Source organism: Schistocerca nitens, chromosome 4, assembly GCF_023898315.1.
Source record: "Schistocerca nitens isolate TAMUIC-IGC-003100 chromosome 4, iqSchNite1.1, whole genome shotgun sequence".
Taxonomy (NCBI): domain Eukaryota; kingdom Metazoa; phylum Arthropoda; class Insecta; order Orthoptera; family Acrididae; genus Schistocerca; species Schistocerca nitens.
Genome location: NC_064617.1, coordinates 356,347,125 through 356,370,287, shown reverse-complemented (window position 1 = coordinate 356,370,287; position 23,163 = coordinate 356,347,125). Strand labels below are relative to the sequence as shown.

The window sequence follows — 23,163 nt, the reverse complement described above, 5'->3', positions numbered from 1 at the left end:
TTGTTGTCCTTGTTCCTGTAATGTTATTACTAACTGCAAACAAATGTGCAATATCACTTCAGCAACTACACATGCACTAAAGTCAAGCTTCGATCTAGCCATTATTTGTAAACTAGCTTTTTATCACTAAAATGACTGAATTTTGTGGGGCTTCAAAATCATAATGATCTTTCCAGTGTCAGTGTTAACAGAATACGTCACCTTGACAGGCAAAGTGGAGGCTTCTTCCAGTTTCTGTAGTACATTTGGCAGATCATTTGTTTTGAATAAATGGCTGACTAAGCCACAAGTGTATGCTTCCTTCGCGTCCATCTGGTAATTGAAATAAAGCATACTCCCAGCCTGGAAGAAAAAACGAAAGAGACAAGATGATCACTGTATGATACCCAATCAACTAGATATGTTTGCTCAATTAAGGACAAGTACATAATTTGTGGTCAGAATATTATGAAGAAGTCCACAATATCTCTAAAATCTCATGTCTTGCCAACAGTATAATTGGCATAGTAGTTCCTACTGTTTCCTTTGGTTCGCCGTTAGCTTCTAGCACTGTTGATGAACTAAGTGAAACATTTCCATTTCCTTAAATCATGAGAATGAACTTAATAAGCAAATTTTATATCATACATTTCATCCTGTGCCAGGAAGGAAGGAAGGTAATGGTTTAACATACCACTGGCAATAAGGTCTTCAGAGACGGTGCACAAGCTCAGATTTGGGAAGGATGGAGAAGAAATTTGACTGCACTTTCTGAGGAATCATTCCACCACTTTTCTGGAGTTAAACTTTGACATCTCTCCTGAGGACATCACCTTGTTCAAGAACTAACCATACCAGCAGAGAGGCTTGTATGTTCACATGAAGCTTACGGCCATGCAGCTACTGGCATAGTCTCCCATGCCACCAGGCCTCACTGGATGAAGCGTACAAAGAATGTCCCACAACCTCCATCTCTCCCATATCCACTCCCATAGTCTTCCCCAATTCCATGGCAAAGTGTGTGTGGCACATGAGAAGAGGTGTCATTAAAGATGCCTGAGGGTACCAGGTAAGCTCCCTGAGTAATTAGTCCCACACTGCAGGGACCAAAATGGAGAACACGGAAAACAAAACAAAACAAAAGCTGAGGGACTTCATGCGGCCTCAAACACGAAAGCATTGGGTTGGACCACATGGAAGCTGTTACCGCAGTTGTATCAGGCAACAGACCAGTCCAAGAAGAGGAAACAGTTGCTGAGGAGTTGGAATAGGTCAAGGTCAAATCCTGGTCCCAGGTTCACAGGAGGAAACTTCTCAACAAACAAATAAAAAAGAAAGCTAAGAATGGCTTCCTAAACATAAATGGAAGAAATAAAAAAGTCTTGGACCGAAAACCTCAAAAACAAACTGTCTCAGAGTTAATGCAGTAATCAGACCCCCTTCTATCTCTTAAGACAGGAAACATGAAAACATAAGAGGAGTCTACCGTTCCCTTTTCTCAGGATAACTGGATCCCTAAAAAGCAAAGGCAAGAAATAGGGAAACAGACCTATAGCACTGTGTCTCAGCTTTTAGGATGGCAGTTATCCAACAGGGATATCCACTGATGAATATAACCTTGGGGCAGGTGGATCTATTTGAGAAGTTTGTGGAGGATGCAAGTCCAGGACCCAAATCCGGGTGTGTCTGTTCGACAATGGTGCTCTTATCTTTGTCTGTGAAGGGATAGAAACAGTGAATTGGTTTAAGGAGATGATATCCAAGGTAACTCTGCAGTAGGAGGGGAAGCTGTTGGTCAAGACAGTGGCTGAGCTGTTGAAGATTGCAAAGATATAAATTTGAATACTGAAACTTCTTAAAGATGCCCCACCTAAGATTGTATGAGAAAGTACAGTGCAGAACTGAAGGGTCTCAACAGAGGACTGGATGTTTACCAGTATTCAGTGAAAAATCCCTGATGCCAATACAAGAACTGGTCCTGAAATTGTGCTTATGGCTCTCACAGGTTGCCATTAGGATAATCAAAGACACTGGAAGCAGCCATGGTGGCAAGTTGGAAGCCGCAAGTGTTACAGGTAAACCAGCAACACAGTAAAGGGGCAACTGCCACCCTGAGTCGTCTCCAGGGGAGGTAGGAGATGCAGGTGGCCCTGATCCAGGAACCCTATCAATACAAAAAGGGCGTTTCAGGTGTTGGAGAAACTGGAGGTAGGTTGATTTACTCTAGAAACCTAAAGAACTCTAGAACATATGTCCATATTAAGAATGAAATTTCATTCATGCCGTTGGCCGATTTCTTTTCCGGGGACTTAGTGACAACCAGGATGAAACAACATGAGGAAGGAAGCACATGGGAACTGTATTGACCTCAACTTACCTTCCTTCTGAGGACTATTACTTCCCAGGAGATGAGGAGGCTAGTAGACAGCTGCTCACAGTAGACTGAATAATTGCTGGCTGGTTGTAATGCCAATGCCCACAACCCCGTGTGGGGAAGCAGCAACATCAACAACAGAGGTGAGCACATACTCAAATTTATACTAGAAAATAATTTGGAAATCTTGAACAGAGGTAGGGAACCTATCTTCAGGAACAGAAGAAAGGAAGAAGTAGTTGATACAGTACTATTTTTGAATATCTGTGTACTTCTACATCATACTCTGCAAGCTACCTAATGGTGGAGGGTACCTTTTTGTACCATTAACTGAGCCTTCCAACCCTGTTCTGCTCACAAGTAGTGTGTGGGAAGAAAGACTGTTAGTAAGCCTCCATATTAGCTCTAATTTCTTGAATTTTCTTCTTGTGGTCATTATGCGAGACACATGTGGGGTGGGAGGTGGGGGAAGTAATATGTTGCCTGACTCTTCCTGGAAAGTGCTCTCTCAAAATTTCAATAGTAAATCTCTCTGTGATTCACAAATAACACTCTTGTGCCAGCTAAATGATCTCATGACGAAACAGCCACTCTTCGTTGGATCTTCTCTATTCTTCTGTCATTCGTACCTGGTGGGGATCCTAAGTAGATGAAGAATACTCAAGAACTGGTCGAACAAGCACCTTATAAGCGACTTCCCTCGTGGATGAGTTACATTTCCTTAAGATTCTTCATATGAATCTGAGTCTGGCATCTGCTTTTCCCACTATTTGTTTTACGCAGTCACTCCACTTAAGGTCACTCTGGATAGTTACTCCAATACATTTGATAGATACCGTTTCCAGGGGTTTGTCATCAATAGTTTCCTATATATGCGCAACATGTTACGTTTATTTATGTTCAGGGTCAACTGCCAGAGCCTGCACCATTCATCAGTTCTCTGGAGGTCATTCTGCAAATCGTTACTATCTTCTGGCATTACTACTTTGTTATAGACAACTGCATCATCTGTGAACAGCCTTAAGAGCATCTGACACTTTGTACTCAAATGCCTTCCTGAAGTCAAGGAACATGGCATCAACCTGAGTGCGGTTGTCTATAACGCTGTGGATCTCACGGAGGAACAGAGCGAACTGAGTCTCGCAGGATCTCTGTTTGCGGAATCCATGTTGTTTAGTATAGAGGAGATTTTCATTCTCCAAAAAACATCATAATTCTTGAGCATAAAACATGTTCCATAATTCTACAGCAGATTGACATCAACAGTATTGGTCTATAATTGTGTGCCTCTATCCTACAACCCTTCCAGTCTCTAGGTCCCTTTCGTTGCTCAAGTGGTCTATGATAAATTACTGCTACAAGGGGAGCAAGTTCTTTTGCGTAAACTTTGTAAAATCTGGTCATGACACCTTTCCACTACTAAACAATTGTAGTTGTTTTCTATTCCGTGATTGGTTATCTCAATATCTGGCATTTTAACGTTTGTATGATGATTGAAAGGAGGCCGTGTTAAGATCTCCCTTGGTGAAACAATTTCGGAACACGGAATTCAGTATTTTGGCGTTCTCTCTGTTATCTTCCGTTTTGGTGGCAGTATGGTCACTGAGTGCATTAACAGATGATTTGACCCAATTACTGATTTTAAATACAACCAAAACCTCTTAGGGCTTTTACTCAGATTGATAGAAAATGTTTTACTTTCAAAGTCACTGAACACTTTTCTCATTGCTCACCCTATGCTCATTTTCACTTCGTTCAGCTTTTGTTTGTCAACTATGTTTTTACTTCTGTTGAATCTGAGGTGAAGTTTTCTTTGTTTACACAGCAGTTTTCTAATACAGCTATTAAACTATGGTAGGTCTTTCCCATCCCTTAATTCCTTACTTGGAACATACCTGTCTAGGACATATTGCACAATGCCTCTGAATTTTTTCCATTTGTTCTCAACATCTTCGTCCTCATCAACTCATCAACTTTTCTTAACATTCTTTATAAGATCCGTTATCAAAGATGCTATCACAGCCTTTTGATCACTGATACTTCCCTCTATGCTGACTGATTCAATACGTTCAGGTCTGTTTGTTGCCAGGAGGTCTAAGATGTTACCCTCATGAGTTGGTTCTTGTTATAACCAGGAATAACACAATAATCTCTTCAGTCTGGTTTATTAAATCACAAATCACTTTTTAACAATTATGTTAGCCAAGCGTCTACCCAGGCTCACACTCAGAAGTAATGCAGAATTAAAGTTTGGTTATACCAATGCCCGAATGTGCATGGTGGGGTGCAAGTCCCGTAATTATTCCCAAGTCCAGTGTAGTTCAGTCTCTCCAAGTGAAGTCGCAAGATTTTCCGCCAAGCAGCCAGGTAACCTAGAGTGGTGCGGCGAGTCATCCACAAGCAGCTGGAACACGGCGTACTGCACTTCCCGATGAGAACTGTTGTTTGCGGTGACGGCCGGGTTTATATAAGGCTTGCTAGTTAATGGAGCCGTCGGCTGGGGTCGCTGTTTTCCAGGGAAAACCAATCGCAATGTTTCCTGGCGTAGCCAATTGCTGTGTGCTGACAAACGCGCGCGCGCGCGCGCGCAAGAAGGCGGCCAGCGATGGTAGCCGCCCGGAGAAGTCCAGCCAGCGATGTATTTCTTGGCCACGTCAGGGAGCGTGCGTGTGAAAATGGCCAGCGATGGAAGCAGCGGGCCGCCCAGAGGAGTGCGGCCAGCGATGTATTTGGCGGCTGCGTACTGGAGCGCGTTGTTCGGTGTTTGTTAGAAGTGGTGTATACCACAGTTCTCTATATGCTCAAAGTAATTTTTGGACAAGACATCCAGAACAATGTCAGATTAATTCCTACAATGCGAGTTCTGTCTAAAGTGCTCTGCCATTACATCTCCTGATCAAGGGAGTCTATAAAAGCATCTGATTACCATTTTTGACTCAGATTAATTCACAATCTGAATCCGTGATACCCTCACTACATTTTATAGAATTCTTTGCTGCAATAAACATGCCACCACCGTTGGCAACTAATCTATCCTTCAATAAATATTCCAATCTGAATGTAGGATTTCATTGTCATTAACATGTTTCAACCAACTTTCTGTTCCCAATACTGTATCTGTGTTATAACCTTCAGTAAGCAATACTAATTCTGGGACCTTTCCTTGGATGCTCTTGGAGTCTGCTAAAGTCATATTAACCTTTCCAATCTCTGATCTGCAACAACAAACATTCTCTGAGGACATTTTGGCAAATTTATCATGCAAATCATCTTTGATCCCAAGGGAGGGTTTCTCGAACCTAAAAAAAGCCCCAGGTACATGCCACACATACTCTGCTAACCTAGTAGCCACTTCCTGCATGTAGTGCATGCCTGACCTATTAAGGGAATCCAACAGTCTTGCATCCTATGGAAGAGGTCGAGAAATTCGTGTCCGATACCATCGCAGATTTGTCTGAGCCTCTGGTTTAGACCTTCCACTCTGCACTCTGCTCCAAACCAGAGGACCGAGATCAACCTTGGGTATGATGCTACAGATCGACAGCTTAGCCTGCACCCCAAATGCAGTGGTAGTTGCCCTTGCCAAATCTGCCATCTGCCATAAGAAGCCAAGGATGCCCTCAGAACCCATGCAGCAAGCATCATTCGCACTGACATGTGCTGCTATATGCAGATGGTTGCATGCAGTGTGCTTGACAGCTGCCAGCTGCCAGCTGCCGTCAGGGCCTCCTTCACATCATGGATAATGCTCCCCCCCCCAGCAAACATACTAAGTGCACACTGCCAATCTTTCCTGCCTAGCCTGCTATTTCCCTGAGGGGCTCCACCACCCACCTAACATTAGAGCTCCCAATGACAAGCATACCCACCCTCTGCATTTGTCTAGACTGGGCAGGAAAATCAGCCTGTGGCCCAACAGAACAGGCATCCCATACCTCTTCCGCCTTCTGCCCAGTGTCATGTGAATCCACCACTGTGTGCACCTACTCTTGAGCAAGGCTGGACCGGTCAGATGTTGCATATCAGAAGATGCAGTGACACCTGGGTCACCACAGGGGATTCCAGTACCATCAAATGTGTTGCAGGTCTCATCACCAGTGCTCCGATATTGCCACAAGAATGAATGTTAGCCAGAAGCATGTCAACAGTAGTCAATGCAGCTTCCGGCTGTTTATGGACAGCGGCCATTTCTCCTTGTGTCCACTCACAATGAGCACAGTCCGTAGCCATATTGTTGTGTGTAAAAAATAGATATAAGATCCCAAATGGTGCTACTGAAATTTGGAATGTACGCAAAATATAATGAGGAGAATGGAGAAACACTAAAAATTGCCCTGCAGATTCCTCACTATACCCTGAGACGGCAAGCTCTTAAATAGAAATAAATTTGTCTACTGAAGTAGATGTATCTACAGATACTTGTTCCCAGAAACTCTGCTTAACCCAAAAGCTAATGCACGAGGTAAGTATGCAAACTAGAAGGCACTGATCTAAACCATATGCTGTGTAGCGGCACAGGGTTTTAACTTAGTGGCATGACATAGAGCTTCTGGCAGTGGAAAAATTACACTAGTAAGCCACCTTACGCAAGAGTATGCACCAATGTTTCAGTATACTTCATACGTCACCATGTGCCCACAGCCTGCAGTCAAGCACTTACTTTGAATCCTGCACTATTATTGTTGGGGCCTGTTTAGGCATGTAATACTATTTTGCAGTGTCTGTATTTTATGATGTACTATGCAATGTCATTGAGACATGTGTGCAAGTCAAAAACAGTCTTGTGATCAAACAAACGAAGCTGTCATCCTGTAAGGTATTCTGTGAAGAAGTGTAAGGCACAGGTATTTGTGTTAGACTTCATAAATCCTCCCTAAAGTACCAACTAGTCCAGGAGGTACTCTAAGGAAGGAGGACAACAAATGAGATGCTGGATGTACTACTCAAGACCCACTTCCCTCACTGTGCTCTGGCAGATAACACAAACTAGGAGTCAGTCCCTGAGAGACACAGGTTTACAGGTAGTTAAAGAGAAAATTGGGGATCCACCAGTGAAAGTAATGATTTCAAAAACAATCCAGTGGGTGATGAGAACGTTTCAGCCATTCAATCCACCAGGCCCACATGGTTTCTTTCCAGCTCTACTGCAACCAACTGGAGAAGATTTAATTAGGTCCTGTGTAGACTGTTTAGGGTCAGCATAGTAACAGGAATAGTAAGGATAGTTCTCATTCCAAAGCCAGGAAGAGCTGATCATAGAGGATATGAGACTGATCATTCTGTCCTCATTTCTTCTAAAGACTTTAGAAAAGCTTGTTAATGTACACATTAGGGATAAGACATTAACTGAGGTTCCTCTGCACTTAAACCAACACGCATATCAACCAGGAACATCATGTCTTCCTGGATAATGAGGTGACTTGTAGCTAGATGACCTTGAATCCATGGTTAGAAATGCAGAAGAGCATGGCATTGAGACCACCATATGAAGCTGAATTAAGACCATACTAAGTAGAAGAAAGGTAAAAGTCACCTTGAAGAATGAGAAAATAGTGATCAACACTACCAGGTGGCTTCCACAAGGAGAGGTTTTCTAATGAATGAACTCATTGAAGAGATAAATACTAGATGCCACGAATGCCAAGGATATACAAACAATGTAGTCATAGTAATATGTAAAAAAATTGATAGTACTGTTAGAATGATGGCACAATGTGTGTTGCACATTGTGGAAAACTATTGCAGAAAACAGGATCTAATTGTCAGTCCCAAGAAAACTGTTGTAATACCATTTAAGAGGAAACATATTCAGCACACACAGTGGAATGTCAAGCTCCATGACAAAACTCTACCAGCAGATTGCAAGACTATCATGGACACCCCATAAAAGAATAAATGTTCCAAGGCAAAAGGTGCACTTGTGAACATTAGAATGACTTGTGGGTCTTGTGGTAAAAACTGAGGTCTAAATCCATGGAGTATGTACTGTGTGTACACCACTGTAATAAGCCCTACTGCAATTTTTGACTACAGTACTGTGGAATAAAGTGGAACAGAAAATGGCTGCTAAGAAGCTCGGCAGGGTACGGAAATTGGCCTGCATAGTCATAACAGGAATAATTAACAGCGCACCCACTGCTGGTATGGAGACCACGCTGGATATGCCTCCATTGCACCTCTGGGTTCAATGGAGACAGAAGCAGGGGCATGGAAATAACTGGATTCCTATAGGATATCCTGAATCTCACACAAATATAGTGAGCGTAGTAAATGTAGGAATGGTTGGGGATATGCTGGCACTTCCAACTGCTTCAATAGACCTTTAATTGTAACAACTGGAAGAAGGGAGCAGTAGAAGAATATGCCACAAAACCATTTAGGAGTCATATTCTGGTTTACTGATGAGTAGAAAACAGATGAAGATGCTGGGAATGGAGTAAATGGTCGTTAAGGCCTAGACTAGCGAGCAGGCAGAAATATCTGCTATTAGAATGTGCAAGGAGGAGAATTTGTATATGTGCTACAAGGATCATAGCATCTACATTTATGCAACCCAGAAGCTCTGAAATCTCCCATAAGTCCCTGCAACAAGATAAACCTGCTGTGGCTCCCTCGCTACTCAAGAATTAGTTGCAACAACCAAGTTGATAGACTGATCAGGACAGGTAGGACAACTCCATTTATTGGACTGGAACCAGTCCCAATCATCACTAAGACAATGGTGAAATCAAAACTACGTTGCTGGACCAGGAGGCAGCACATATAACATTGGGCAATAATCCAAAAATAAAAGCTAATGATGCCAAAGCCTTGTTGCAAGAGAAGTTCTGTAATCCTGGACTTGAACAAGAGATGCATTAAATTCATGGGAGGACTAATGACTTGTCATATGAACTTTAAGAAACATCTACACTTGGTGGATATAAAGGAAGTAGGCCCTAAGTGTACACTATGTGGTGATGAGGATGAAACCACACCACACCTGATCTTCCAGTGCAAAGCTCTGGAGGTCAAAAGATACAGAATATTCGCGACATTAAAGCTTGAAGAAATAGTGTCTAATAAGGAACTAATAAAGGGCCTCCTAATACTTTTTAAGGGTACCAGTTGGCTGTACTAGAACCACAGGGAGTGAAGCCACACAATAAATAGTTTCAGTGTGGGCAACAGAGGGCTAAGACCACTTTTGTTTCTGTCTTCCAGCATTAATCACATCAAACTTGGACAAGGAGTAGTAATGATAGCTGGGGTGTGTGACGGGGTCATAGAAGGGGTGTGCAATGATGAAGAGAGAAGCAATAGTAATCAACAATCATCATCTGATGCCAGATTAGATCAGTACACAGCATAAGTCATTCTTCAGTACTGGGCAGTTATAATTAACATGCAGCTTCTCAGGTCCAGTGTGGGCTTTAATTATCGTATGGCTGCAAAACTGATAGGTATGCCAATGGGTTAATGCAGAACCAATTTCCACTGTAAAAGAATTATTTTAAATTTTGGCCACCAGGTGCAAACGTGGTGCTATACACTCAGCTGAGTGAATAGTATGGCTATCAAGAAGAGAGACTATGTGCTGTTAGTGAAACTGTTTTGTGTGAATGGCAGTAATTACAGTGTTGCATTGAGAGATTATCACTGACTGAAAGGTCCAAGGAGAGGCCCAATGTCATTAAATGGTTTGAAGAAGAAGATGATGATAAAATTAGAAAACTTGGTTGAGCTTGGTGTGGTATTTGGAAGAGGAAGGTGTCCTATCCCAACAGAAGTTATTAATGAGGTTACTGTTGCTGTAACTGATCATGCAGCACATGCCACAGATGGTGCTAGTGCTCCATGCAGTATCACAAGAATTGTCCATCCCATAGTCAACAGTATGGAAAGTTTTGTGATCTCTGTTACTCTGGTACCCATACAAGATTCAGACAGTGCAGCAGTTGAAACCTCATGATCTGCAACAATGTTCTGAATTTGCTCTTTAGTTTCTGGCATGGACTGAAGTTGATGATGTGGCCGAGCAATATTCTTTTAAGTGATGAGACACATTTTATACTACAGTGTGTACAGTGAATACACACAACTGCCGAATTTAGGGTACTGTTAGACTGTGTGTTGTGCATGAAGAGCCATTGCACTCACCATATGTGATTGTGTTGTGTGGGTTCACAAACATATTTATTCTTGGTCCATTCTTCTTTGAAGAAAATACACCCAGAGGGCCTGCAGGTGTACTGTGATGTCAGTATGTTATCGAGACCTCCTTTTTCAGCATGTGATTCCTACTTTGGAGGGGCACAACTTTGTGGAAACCACTGTTTTCATGCAAGATGGGGGAGTACCTCATGTCACTTTCCCATTGAAAGAGCTGCATAATGCATCCTTTCACAAATGTGTTATCTCAAGAAATTTTCCAGATGCCTGCAAGATCACATGATATGAATCCATGTGACTTTTGGCTCTGGGGATATCTAAAAGTATGCGTTTACCAGGAAATGTTCGGTCTCTACCTTATCTGAAGGCCAGTATGCAGGAATACATTGCTCAGAGTCCACCGGAACTGCCGCGAACAAGTTTGACCATGTCATTTTCAAGATTCAGCATCCCGTCAATGTCTCTAGTGCTCATACTGAACAGATTGTGTTAGTGGCAGTTAATAATAAAATCAACATTACACCTTTCTCACTTGTTTGACCTTTTCTGCTCATGTCCTGTTCCTAATCTATTGTGTATAGAAATATTTCTATATCATTTTCTCGCATTCACAGCATCGGAGTTGCATCTGGTGGCCAAAGTTGGAACTAATTTTTTTCCAGCTTAAATCGATTCCACATTAAGGCATTAGTACACCTGCCAAGTTTCATGTCATATAATTACAGCCCACATTGGACCTCTGTGAGTAGCTACACCTGAATTATAACCACCCGGTATAAGATCTATGTGGAAACTTTTAAGAATTTGTTCAATGTGTCTACCTTGAATGTTGTTATGTTGATTATGTCATCTGTCAGTGACCTATTGGTCTGTGACGAATTTGTTAAAAAAACATTAATATTTACAAATTCTCTCCAGTGGCACTATGATAGTTTGGATAGCAATATTGATTATGTTTCTAAACTAATCTGTCTGCATGATGAGCTACAAGCAAAAGCGAATAGCTGTAATAAATGTCAAAGGTTATGGACAGCCTGAAAAAAATAATCCTCTCGGCAAGATCTATTTGTCTGAGATTGTTCAAGAAGCCCTAAATAACACTGTCCATTTCAGGCAATATTCTCTTACTAAAATAAGTATCAACAGTAGCCAATGCCAACAATATAGTATATCTTACTGAGACCATATTCACCACATACACGTCTTCAGCAGAGGATTGTTATACTGCAAGTTATAACAACACTTTCCATTTACAAATATATCTGTAAGCTTCACAACATGTTTTTGTACATATCTACATATTTACATCCAATACACAAAAGTATATCAGAGTACACACCCTGGCAAATTAATTCATTTGGAAAACACTTAGGTTTCAGACACAGACTGTCACCAGAGTAAAACACAAATCTTGTTTGCCAGCAAAATATGGTTGTAGTATGTCTGTTGACATTAATATTTGATGCACAGAGCTCCTCCACTGCACCTCATGTTTATGTTGGTCATTGTTGTTATTACTATTATTAATTTATCTCAAGAAATAAGACAAACTTAAAGCTTCAAGAGAAGAAAGAATTCATGGCAGTTACTTCTTTTTTGAAAGCATGATGTATTTCAGGAACCTATTCCAATTTTTGAGTGGTGTGGCATCTATATCTGTATAAATTCAATGAATGCATGGGATCATCTGTGTTAAGAAAGAAATTGCAAAACTTATGAGACATAAATTGGAACATAATTTCAGGAGAGAGAGAGAGGTGCTAGTCTAGTATCTTCTTCTGACTTTATAGTTGCAGTAGCACACACCTGGAAGTTTTAGTATCTGGCAGTGATTCCAATTCCACAATCCAATCCAGTACCACACAACCCGAGGTTGATTTGGAACAAAAATCAGAGATATTTGCACTTACAGTCTGGCCACAGCTTGCCAGTGAGTCTTTTTCTAGTCATTGAAACCTTCAGTACACAGTAGTGATCTGTACAGTATAACCATGCCTATATTACATTTTGATTTGGATTGCTCTCTGGAGAGTTTGTATATGCTTGAAACTAATTTTGTAGGCTTTGGAGGTCTTTTTGGTTACTGGTTCACTTTGTGAACTCTGCTGTCATAAACTTCAGGAATCACCTATTTATACCACTAGTCTTTGCGTTACTGACAGCGTGAATGATTATAACTGGTATTCTACCTACTCAAAGCAGGACAGGAAAGTAGGAATGAGAACTTTGTCACTGTACAACTCTCCCAGTACAGCATGGATCCTGAGTTTCTAAAGTTGTGGCAGAAGTAAAATTCCAGCAGCAGCAAGAACTGCAATGGGATTTCCAACAGCAGAAATTTCTGTTATAACTACTGCAAAACCAACAACAGCAGTCTGCAGCTACAGTTTACTCACCTTTTCCTCCACAGTCATTCACTTTGATGATGCCAAGAAGAGTTGGAAGGTCAGTTTATATGGTTCTGTTGTTCACTGCAAGGCAAGTCCAGTAACTGACCCTGGACCTTGTGGGTTCTTACTGTTTAATAAATTGTTCAAAATGGTGCGAAAAATGCGCCAATTCTTGTGCCCGGTAGTTTAAATTGTTCTGAAGTTCTGGCTTGCTGACTGACTATTATGGTCACCAAATATATGCAGTTAGAACTAGGCTCGAGTTAATGACATCCTATCTGTGTCATCATCTGATTTACCAAGCATCCATTCCTCCAGTAGTCTGGCAACATGAGATTCATTAGTTGGGAATCCATCACCCCATCGTTGATAGACACACAAAACCAAAAGCACTTTGTTTGCCATTGCTGTGTCCCAAAGTGAGTGGAGACTCATGCACCAGTTTCCTCCCCATCATTACTGAAAAGTTCATGCTATCAAATTGTGTCCAGATTGTAGACCACAACATCAATGGCGTCACTGTCCTTTCCGTGATGTCACCTGTTTTGCATGCTGCAAACAGTGGTATCTAGCAAGTACCTGCCCTAACCAGCTGTGACGAGGACGATGACGACAACAGCAGCAACAACAACAACCATCAGCACACTGAATGCTATCTCGCCATTGCCCAAAGCAGCAGTGGAGAGGATGCACAAGCTTTTGTTGCAGCTGGAAATTAATGGGACAATGGCAGATTTTCATTTTGACATAGGCGTGGCCATGTCTTTGATTAATATGGACATATACTGGCACATCGTCTGTAGCACCCTCAGCACTAAATGGTGATGTACAATGTTCATTCGATCCCATAGTAGGGCCACATCATAGTCCAAGCTAACTATAAAAATTGAGCTCGGCAACTGACCCTGCTGTTAGTCAATTCTCGGCCGACAACTAAAATGTTTGGCTTTGTTGCTTATGTGCTCTCTGGTTTTCAAAAGTCAAGACTAAGTGAACCTTGTATCAACTATGATACTGTTCACAGAATGTGATACATTATGTATGCAATATAAGCAGCTGTTTACACTTACATTAGGTTGTGCAACAGGTTTCCAAGCCCGTATATCCGTAAAGCAATCAGCAGTGCCTAAGTTTTGTAGAGTTAAGGCATTTTTTGTTGTGCCAAGATTTTTACACGAAATTCTTCTTAGAATGCAAAAATATTTTGTTGGTGCCAACCTACATAGGTAAAAATTATCATTGTAATACACTCCTGGAAATTGAAATAAGAACACCGTGAATTCATTGTCCCAGGAAGGGGAAACTTTATTGACACATTCCTGGGGTCAGATACATCACATGATCACACTGACAGAACCACAGGCACATAGACACAGGCAACAGAGCATGCACAATGTCGGCACTAGTACAGTGTATATCCACCTTTCGCAGCAATGCAGGCTGCTATTCTCCCATGGAGACGATCGTAGAGATGCTGGATGTAGTCCTGTGGAACGGCTTGCCATGCCATTTCCACCTGGCGCCTCAGTTGGACCAGCGTTCGTGCTGGACGTTGTAATGGTCCGCCTAAGTCGTTGATATCTTGCTAATTGCTGTAAACGCACTATTTCACTCCCATTTACGGAGCTTGTTAGCACTTGATGTTAGGTTGGCGCCATTACACTGTATTGTATTGTAGTAATCGCTGCTGCTTGCTGGATCGCTGCTGTGTCTCGTTGCTGATGCTGGCTCTAAATCTGGTTGTCTAGGGTAAACACATGAGGTCCCGTGTTTTTCATGTGCTTTTGATGATAAAGAACGAGCGAAACCAACACATATGTAAATATCAAATATTTATTACTTTAGTGGCCATATTAATTCCACTGTCCACCAAAGACCATAACACAACACAAAGTAGTACTTCCTTTACATGTTCTTTGCATTGTTTTGCCAAACAATAACATAGAAACACACTTCACCAAAGTGACATTCCGACTGCCCCACTGCCTCCGACTGCTCTCTCGACCCTTCTCGCTGCTTGTATTTATAACATTGTCAAAGAACTACTAAAAAGAGATATAGTTTATGAGTCACATGTACATCTGTTATCATAATTTGTGCAGAAAAGTTATTAATTTGCATCGAGTGACATAATTTAACATGTTATTAAAAGGACAGACAGATTTGTTGACTTGACAGAATAATTCTTTGTTACAAAAAGGCCGTTTTTTAGAAGTTTGTCAACTGACTTCTCTAATTTGCATAAATAAGTAAGTAACATGAATTATTAAGAATTACATTGGTTTTCGTCTAAAATAGGATTGATTACGTGAATACTGAGTGAAAACGCTCCTAGTGAACAAATAGGTTTCACTGGGTGATTTTTATTTAAGGAGATCCAAAATACTTAAGTTGGCTACTATTTTTCGTACTTCATATTAATTATTTAAGATAAACTTAGTGTTTTTCATGATGACATTTGCTGTATCAGTGATCAAGTGATATAAACTTTTGTGTGGGTCAGTTATTCAGTATAATTTAATGGGTTGACTGTTTATGGAGACATGTTGTTCAATCATTGTTAACATACACAATAACTTTTCTATAATCATAAATACTCGTTAAACTGGTTGAATTTGGAAGGGATCGCATACTTCATTAAAGTAAAGCCTTTAATATGTTCCGTTACAACGTGCAGACCGCGTGAGACGACGCTTCATCCAGTCCCAAACATGCTCAATGGGGGACAGATCCGGAGATCTTGCTGGCCAGGGTAGTTGACTTACACCTTCTAGAGCACGTTGGGTGGCACGGGATACATGCGGATGTGCATTGTCCTGTTGGAACAGCAAGTTCCCTTGCCGGTCTAGGAATGGTAGAACGATGGGTTCGATGACGGTTTGGATGTACCGTGCACTATTCAGTGTCCCCTCGACGATCACCAGTGGTGTACGGCCAGTGTAGGAGATCGCTCCCCACACCATGATGCCGGGTGTTGGCCCTGTGTGCCTCGGTCGTATGCTGTCCTGATTGTGGCGCTCACCTGCACGGCGCCAAACACGCATACGACCATCATTGGCACCAAGGCAGAAGCGACTCTCATCGCTGAAGACGACACGTCTCCATTCGTCCCTCCATTCACGCCTGTCGCGACACCACTGGAGGCGGGCTGCACGATGTTGGGGCGTGAGCGGAAGACGGCCTAACGGTGTGCGGGACCGTAGCCCAGCTTCATGGAGACGGTTGCGAATGGTCCTCGCCGATACCCCAGGAGCAACAGTGTCCCTAATTTGCTGGGAAGTGGCGGTGTGGTCCCCTACGTCACTGCGTAGGATCCTACGGTCTTGGCGTGCATCCGTGCGTCTCTGCGGTCCGGTCCCAGGTCGACGGGCACGTGCACCTTCCGCCGACCACTGACGACAACATCGATGTACTGTGGAGACCTCACGCCCCACGTGTTGAGCAATTCGGCGGTACGTCCACCCGGCCTCCCGCATGCCCACTATACGCCCTCGCTCAAAGTCCGTCAACTGCACATACGGTTCACGTCCACGCTGTCGCGGCATGCTACCAGTGTTGAAGACTGCGATGGAGCTCCGTATGCCACGGCAAACTGGCTGACACTGACGGCGGCGGTGCACAAATGCTGCGCAGCTAGCGCCATTCGACGGCCAACACCGCGGTTCCTGGTGTGTCCGCTGTGCCGTGCGTGTGATCATTGCTTGTACAGCCCTCTCGCAGTGTCCGGAGCAAGTATGGTGGGTCTGACACACCGGTGTCAATGTGTTCTTTTTTCCATTTCCAGGAGTGTAGAATGAGAAAGTAATGTATATACAGCACATACAATGCATTTTGTCATGTGTGATCAAGTTAAAGCTTAACTGGATAGATTACAAAGTATGGTTTGATCTCCTCCCCCCAAATCAACCAACAAAGTATGGAAGTCAAATCACCAGTGTTGTCCAGGCAGTGGACAACGCCCTTGATTGTAGCTGAGAAGCCAAATGGATCATTTAGAATTTGTGACGATTTTAAGTCTACTGTTAATGCTGAAGCAACTGCCAAAATGTAACCTATTCCTCAGCTGGGGGATCTGTCGGCAAAACTAGCAGAGCGCCATTATTTTTCTACAATACAATTCACTAGCACCTATTTTCAACAACCTGTAGATGACTAGACGAAATTTTTAGTAATTAATACGCTGTTCGGCATTTATCGTTACAACAGGTTGCTATAAGTGGTAACAAGCACTACCACAATATTTCAGAGGTACCTTGAGCAACTCATCCAATGTATCCCCAACCATGTTCATTATTTAGATGACTTGCTAGTTACGGGAGTCATGCAGGAGTAGCACCTGCACAATCTACAGATATTGTTCAAATGGCTCCAAGCCAGTAGTTTGTGTTGTCACCTCAATAAATGTAGTTTCTTTGAGACGAGTGTGAAGTACCTGGTCACATACAATTAGGGGTGTTCAATAAGTAATGCAACACACTTTTTTTTTCTTTTTTTTCTTTTTTTTTTTTTAGCCAATTTCAGTTGAAAAAATGTGGAATTTATTATGGGACATTGTGAAATATTCACACTTCAGACCCTATAGTTTCATGAAGTTACAATAAGTTGTAGCACTGTACATAGCCTTCAAAATGGCATCTGTAATGGAGGCACATTCCAAGCAGAGAACTGTCATTGAGTTTCTTTTGATGGAAAACCTGAGCATTGCAGATATTCATAGGCTCTTGCAGAATGTCTACAGACACCTGGCAGTGAACAGAAGCATGGTGAGTCATTGGGTGAGGTGTCTATCATCATCGCAATGAGGTCGCACAAACCTGTATGATCTTGCGTATGCTGGCCTGCCATGAAGAGCTGTGACTCCTGCAATGTTGAATCGTGCGGAAACTCTCATTTGAGATGATTGATGGATCACAAACAAATACGTTGCTGCTCAATTGGACATCCCTGTTGGTAGTGCTGACACACTTATCCACCAGTTGGGGTACTGAAAAGTGTGCCCACATCTCTTGCTTACCGACGTCCATATTTTTGGCCCAATGTAGGTTGCTCTCTGCAGGGAACAGTATCTCGGTGTGGGCATACAGGCCATCCCTGTAAGGTGGTGCAAGGCCTTTGCACTGAATGGAGATTACATTGAAAAACGGTGTTTTGTGGCTATAAAAGTGGGGAATAATATGATGTATTGGAATCCTGAATAAAACTGACCTTCTTTGAGAAAAAAAAAAAAAGTTGCATTACTTACTGATCACCCCTTGTAAGTAAGGAATGGCTCACACCCACACAGGAGCCTGTGGACACAATAACTTACCAGCACCTAAGAATCTTGCAAGAACTAGAGTCATTCTTCAGCAAAGTACACTATTATGCAAAGTTTATTCCCAATGTGGGCCAGTTTCCCACCTGCTTAATCAACTGTGTAGAAAGGTGTTAAATTTGTATTGTTAGAGGCATGTCAGAAGGCCCTCTTGCAATTTCGAAAGTACCTTATATTGGCTCCCTGTTTAGCAACATTTCTTCTGGGCGTTTATTTAACACTTGTCATTAATGCATCAGATTGTGGCATTGTGTTGTACTGACCACACAAATATGCCCATGGCACGGAACAGCTCACTGCAATTGCATCAAAATCACTGCATGCAGCACAGAGGAATAATTCACCAATTGAGAAAGAGGCATTAGCTTTCATATGAAAGGGTATCAGGAAGTTTCATGTGGATCCCTATGGTACTAAGTTTCATTTGATCAACAATCACATGTCCCTCATTTCACTGTTCAGTCCCCATCTGAAACTTTCTGTGGGCACTGTTTCTGAATAACAATACCTGTGAGATGCATTACTGACCCACCACACAGCACTCAGATGCTGACACACTTTCCCATTTGCCGTGCAACTCAGATGAAGAATTTGCATGAAGCACTGTCTTTTGCCTTAGATACAAATCAGCAATACATCCTTTACGAATTCTCATTTACAGCATGCAAAATAGCAGCAGAAACAGGCCATGATTTGCTACTCTGGAGTGTCATCTGCTGTACAGTGGGGTTGGCCGAACTACCTGCCTACGGACAAAGACTCTAAATGGCGCACTTGTCTTTCATTATAGCTCCATTGTTATGTTACTGAGCATGCTATCTTGTTAGTTATGGATGACTCTCAATGCTGTATGGTAGTTCCTCCTATGCTCTGCCCCAAGATATTGAAGCTCCTCCACATTGTACAATGGGGATTGTGCAGAATGAAGGCAACAGTGCAGCAGCAACAGCTGGTGTTGATGCCACCATAGAACACACTGTTCGGAACTGCCAGGCCTGTGCCCACAATCAGTCAGCCTCAGCACAGTGTTTCAAACTTTCCCCACACCCTGACCATCCCTGGCAAAGTATGCATATTACCATCCCTGGTAAGGTATGTATATAGATTTCACTGGACCATTCTGGGAAATAATGTGGTTTCTGGTTATTGATGCCCTCTCTAACTTTCCATTTGGGGCATGGATATGGTTAAATTTGTATTGTTAGAGGCATCTCAGAAGGCCCTCTTGCAATTTCGAAAGTACCTTATATTGGCTCCCTGTTTAGCAACATTTCTTCTGGGCGTTTATTTAACACTTGTCATTAATGCATCAGATTGTGGCATTGCTGTGCCCTGTCTATCATATCTCCAGTACAGGGGGGACCTTTCACTCTGGTTTCCGACAACAGCCCTCAATTCATGGCACTTGCATTCCATGCTTTTTATAAACACAATGGTATCGAGCACCTGACCAATGCCCCTTACCATCCTGTGTCCAATTCAGAATCGGAGTGGATGTTGCAAGATGATGATGATGATGATGATGATGATGATGATGATGATGATGATGATGATGATGATGACAACTGACACTGGGAAAGAACCCACCAGTTTTGTCTCCACATACTGGTCCACCCTCATAAACAGACACAGTCCAGCCAAAATTTTACATGGTCGCAGACCCCGTACTCTCTTTGATCTGCTGTGCCCGGCTTAGTGGGGCGACCGATGAAACACACAGCCGTAGTACCGTTGGGCCCTCGTGTCTGGGCTCACATTTTTGGCTGGGGGCTCTGAGTGGATCAAAGGCATCATTGTCAGCAATATGGGGGGGGGGGCGGGGGGGGGGGGGGGGGGCACAAATGTTTGAGGTAGTGGTTGGCCAGTGCCACTTAGTCAGGCAACAATATCTGCTCTGGCCACAATGAAACGTACTGCCCTCCCTCACTAATCTCAGCACTGACTGGGCTTAACTCATGCAACCATACCAGCACCAAGCCCGCCCAATAACCTCCGTGCTACTGCTACTACCTCAGCCTTTATGTTAGGCATCAACAGGTGGTTGATAATGACCAATGACAGGAGCTGAAGGTGGCAGAACCGCTTCCCTGCCCTATGCCACTTCCAGCTCCCACCAATACCAGTGACCGCCTCCACACACAGTCGATGGATGTTGAGCACTTTCGGACTGTGAACCATTGTCCTCATCACCACCATGTCTGGCATTTACTCCCCTGCAGGCTGGGCCAAGCTGTGCCATTGGCATCTTGCATCTGGCCAGGCCAATCACTTTGAGAAAACTGATATGGATGCTCAGGCTTCACAATCTGGTTGCAGCTTGCTCCCACTCCCCTGCAGGCTGGGCCAAGCTGTGCCATTGGCATCTTGCATCTGGCCAGGCCAACCACTTTGAGAAAATTGATATGGATGCTCAGGCTTCACATTCGGGTTGCAGCTTGCTCCCACGAGGGCAGTATAGCTGCAATCATGTCACATGCAAACAACCAGTGATGTGAGACTGCTTGTGAACACTGCAGCTGACACTTGCCAGGGAGCCTTTTGTTATTCATTGAAGCATTCAGTAGAGTTTTGACCTTTCCCGTATTAAGTCTTGCTATGCTCTGGACCTGTTGTTGGTTGCTGTTCACTTCGTGAACTCTTCCGCATCGACCTCAGGAACCACCTGTTTGTTCCACCAGTCTCTGCATTACTGCAAGTGTGAGTCATCATAAACTGTGTTGTACCTACTCAGAGTAGGATAGAAAAGTAGTAGTCACAGAAGGCCACACACATTCAGAAAGCAATGATGGCACGTGGCTAACAAGGCACACAGAATGTTACATCCTAGAATGTGCATGTCTATCTTTTTCACCTCAAAGATGTTCTATGCAATTTACTTTGGAGCTTAGGTCATGCCTTCTGGCAAATCTACACAATTATTTTGCATAATAGTTCAATCATCATTCCATTGTGGACAGGAATATTAGTATCCTACGAGAAATGTACTGTTATTTAAAATGCTTTAACAAACACTGCCACACATTATACTATTGATTCAAAACCATAAGCCCAGAATTACATCACATCCATATAATTTTTAATTTTACTGTCACCACAATACATTTGGGAAAATACCACTAGCCTTGTAACTCCTAGCAGGTTGGGACAACATCGCACACTGCAACCACTTGACAGTTCTTAGACGCATGTTTCCTAGCTGGATTATATCACTTTTTGGCAATGTTCCTTGGCCTTCCAGGTCTCCTGACTTGTCAGTATGTGACTTTTTTCTGCGGGGGTACCTTAAGAACTGTGTCTATAACCACAAACCATGAAATTTGAACGAGTTGAAGAATGCAATAATTCAAGAAATGATGGAGGATTTTGAGAAGACACTCGAGTCCTGCATTCAAAATGATCGACATCACCTTGACGACATTATTTTTCATAAATAACTTTGTTAACTAAAATGGAAAATAAAGAGCTTTGATTTTGTGTAAATAAACATGCATTAATTTTAAAGTTGGCTGAGTATTATTTCATTAAAAACCGTCCATCTCCTGCGTGTCACCCTGTATGTATAACACTGTGGATGCAGATAACAATGACAAGTGGAATAAAAGTTATATGTGGGTCCATCAGTCATCAGACTCAGCTGCAGAAGTAACTAATGTTGTTGTTGTTGTTGTTGTTGTTGTTGTTGTGGTCTTCAGTCCTGAGACTGGTTTGATGGAGCTCTCCATGCTACTCTATCCTGTGCAAGCTTCTTCATCTCCCAGTACCTACTGCAGCCTACATCCTTTTGAATCTGTTTAGTGTATTCATCTCTTGGTCTCCCTCTACGATTTTTACCCTCCACGCTGCCATCCAATACTAAATTGGTGATCCCTTGATGCCTCAGAACATGTCCTACCAACCGATCCCTTCTTCTAGTCAAGTTGTGCCACAAACTTCTCTTCTCCCCAATCCTATTCAATACCTCCTCATTAGTTATATGATCTACCCATCTAATCTTCAGCATTCTTCTGTAGCACCACATTTCGAAAGCTTCTATTCTCTTCTTGTCCAAACTAGTTATCGTCCATGTTTCACTTCCATACATGGCTACGCTCCATACAAATATTTTCAGAAATGACTTCCTGACACTTAAATCAATACTTGATGTAAACAAATTTCTCTTCTTCAGAAACACTTTCCTTGCCATTGTCAGTTACATTTTATATCTTCTCTACTTCGACCATCATCAGTTATTTTGCTCCCCAAATAGCAAAACTCCTTTACTACTTTAAGTGTCTCATTTCCTAATTTAATTCCCTCAGCATCACCTGACTTAATTCGACTACATTCCATTATCCTCGTTTTGCTTTTGTTGATGTTCATCTTATACCCTCCTTTCAAGACACTGTCCATTCTGTTTAACTGCTCTTCCAAGTCCTTTGCTGTCTCTGACAGAATTACAATGTCATCAGAGAACCTCAAAGTTTTTATTTCTTCTCCTTGGATTTTAATACCTACTCCAAATTTTTCTTTTGTTTCCTTCACTGATGCTCAATATACAGATTGAATAACATTGGGGATAGGCTACAACCCTGTCTCATTCCCTTCCCAACCACTGCTTCCCTTTCGTACCCCTCGACTCTTATAACTGCCATCTGGTTTCTGTACAAATTGTAAATAGCCTTTCGCTCCCTGTATTTTACCCCTGCCACCTTCAGAATTTGAAAGAGAGTATTCCAGTCAACATTGTCAAAAGCTTTCTCTAAGTCTACAAATGCTAGAAACTTAGGTTTACCTTTCCTTAATCTAGCTTCTAAGATAAGTCGTAGGGTCAGTATTGCCTCACGTGTTCCAACATTTCTATGGAATCCAAACTGATCTTCCCCGAGGTTGACTTCTACCAATTTTTCCATTCGTCTGTAGAGAATACGCATTAGTATTTTGCATCCGTGACTTATTAAACTGATTGTTCGGTAAGT

At 42.4% G+C, this 23,163-nt stretch overlaps 1 protein-coding gene across 3 annotated transcripts in view; it reads right to left on the bottom strand.

The window, feature by feature from the left end:
- LOC126253093 (enoyl-CoA delta isomerase 2-like) overlaps window positions 1-23,163 on the bottom strand; it is a 143,939-nt gene that overhangs the window by 14,999 nt on the left and 105,777 nt on the right. For all 3 annotated transcript variants that reach the window (XM_049954196.1, XM_049954197.1, XM_049954195.1), the window contains exon 6: window positions 202-342. In XM_049954196.1, the coding sequence (XP_049810153.1) occupies window positions 202-342 (141 nt within the window). The remainder of the gene's footprint in view (window positions 1-201; window positions 343-23,163) is intronic.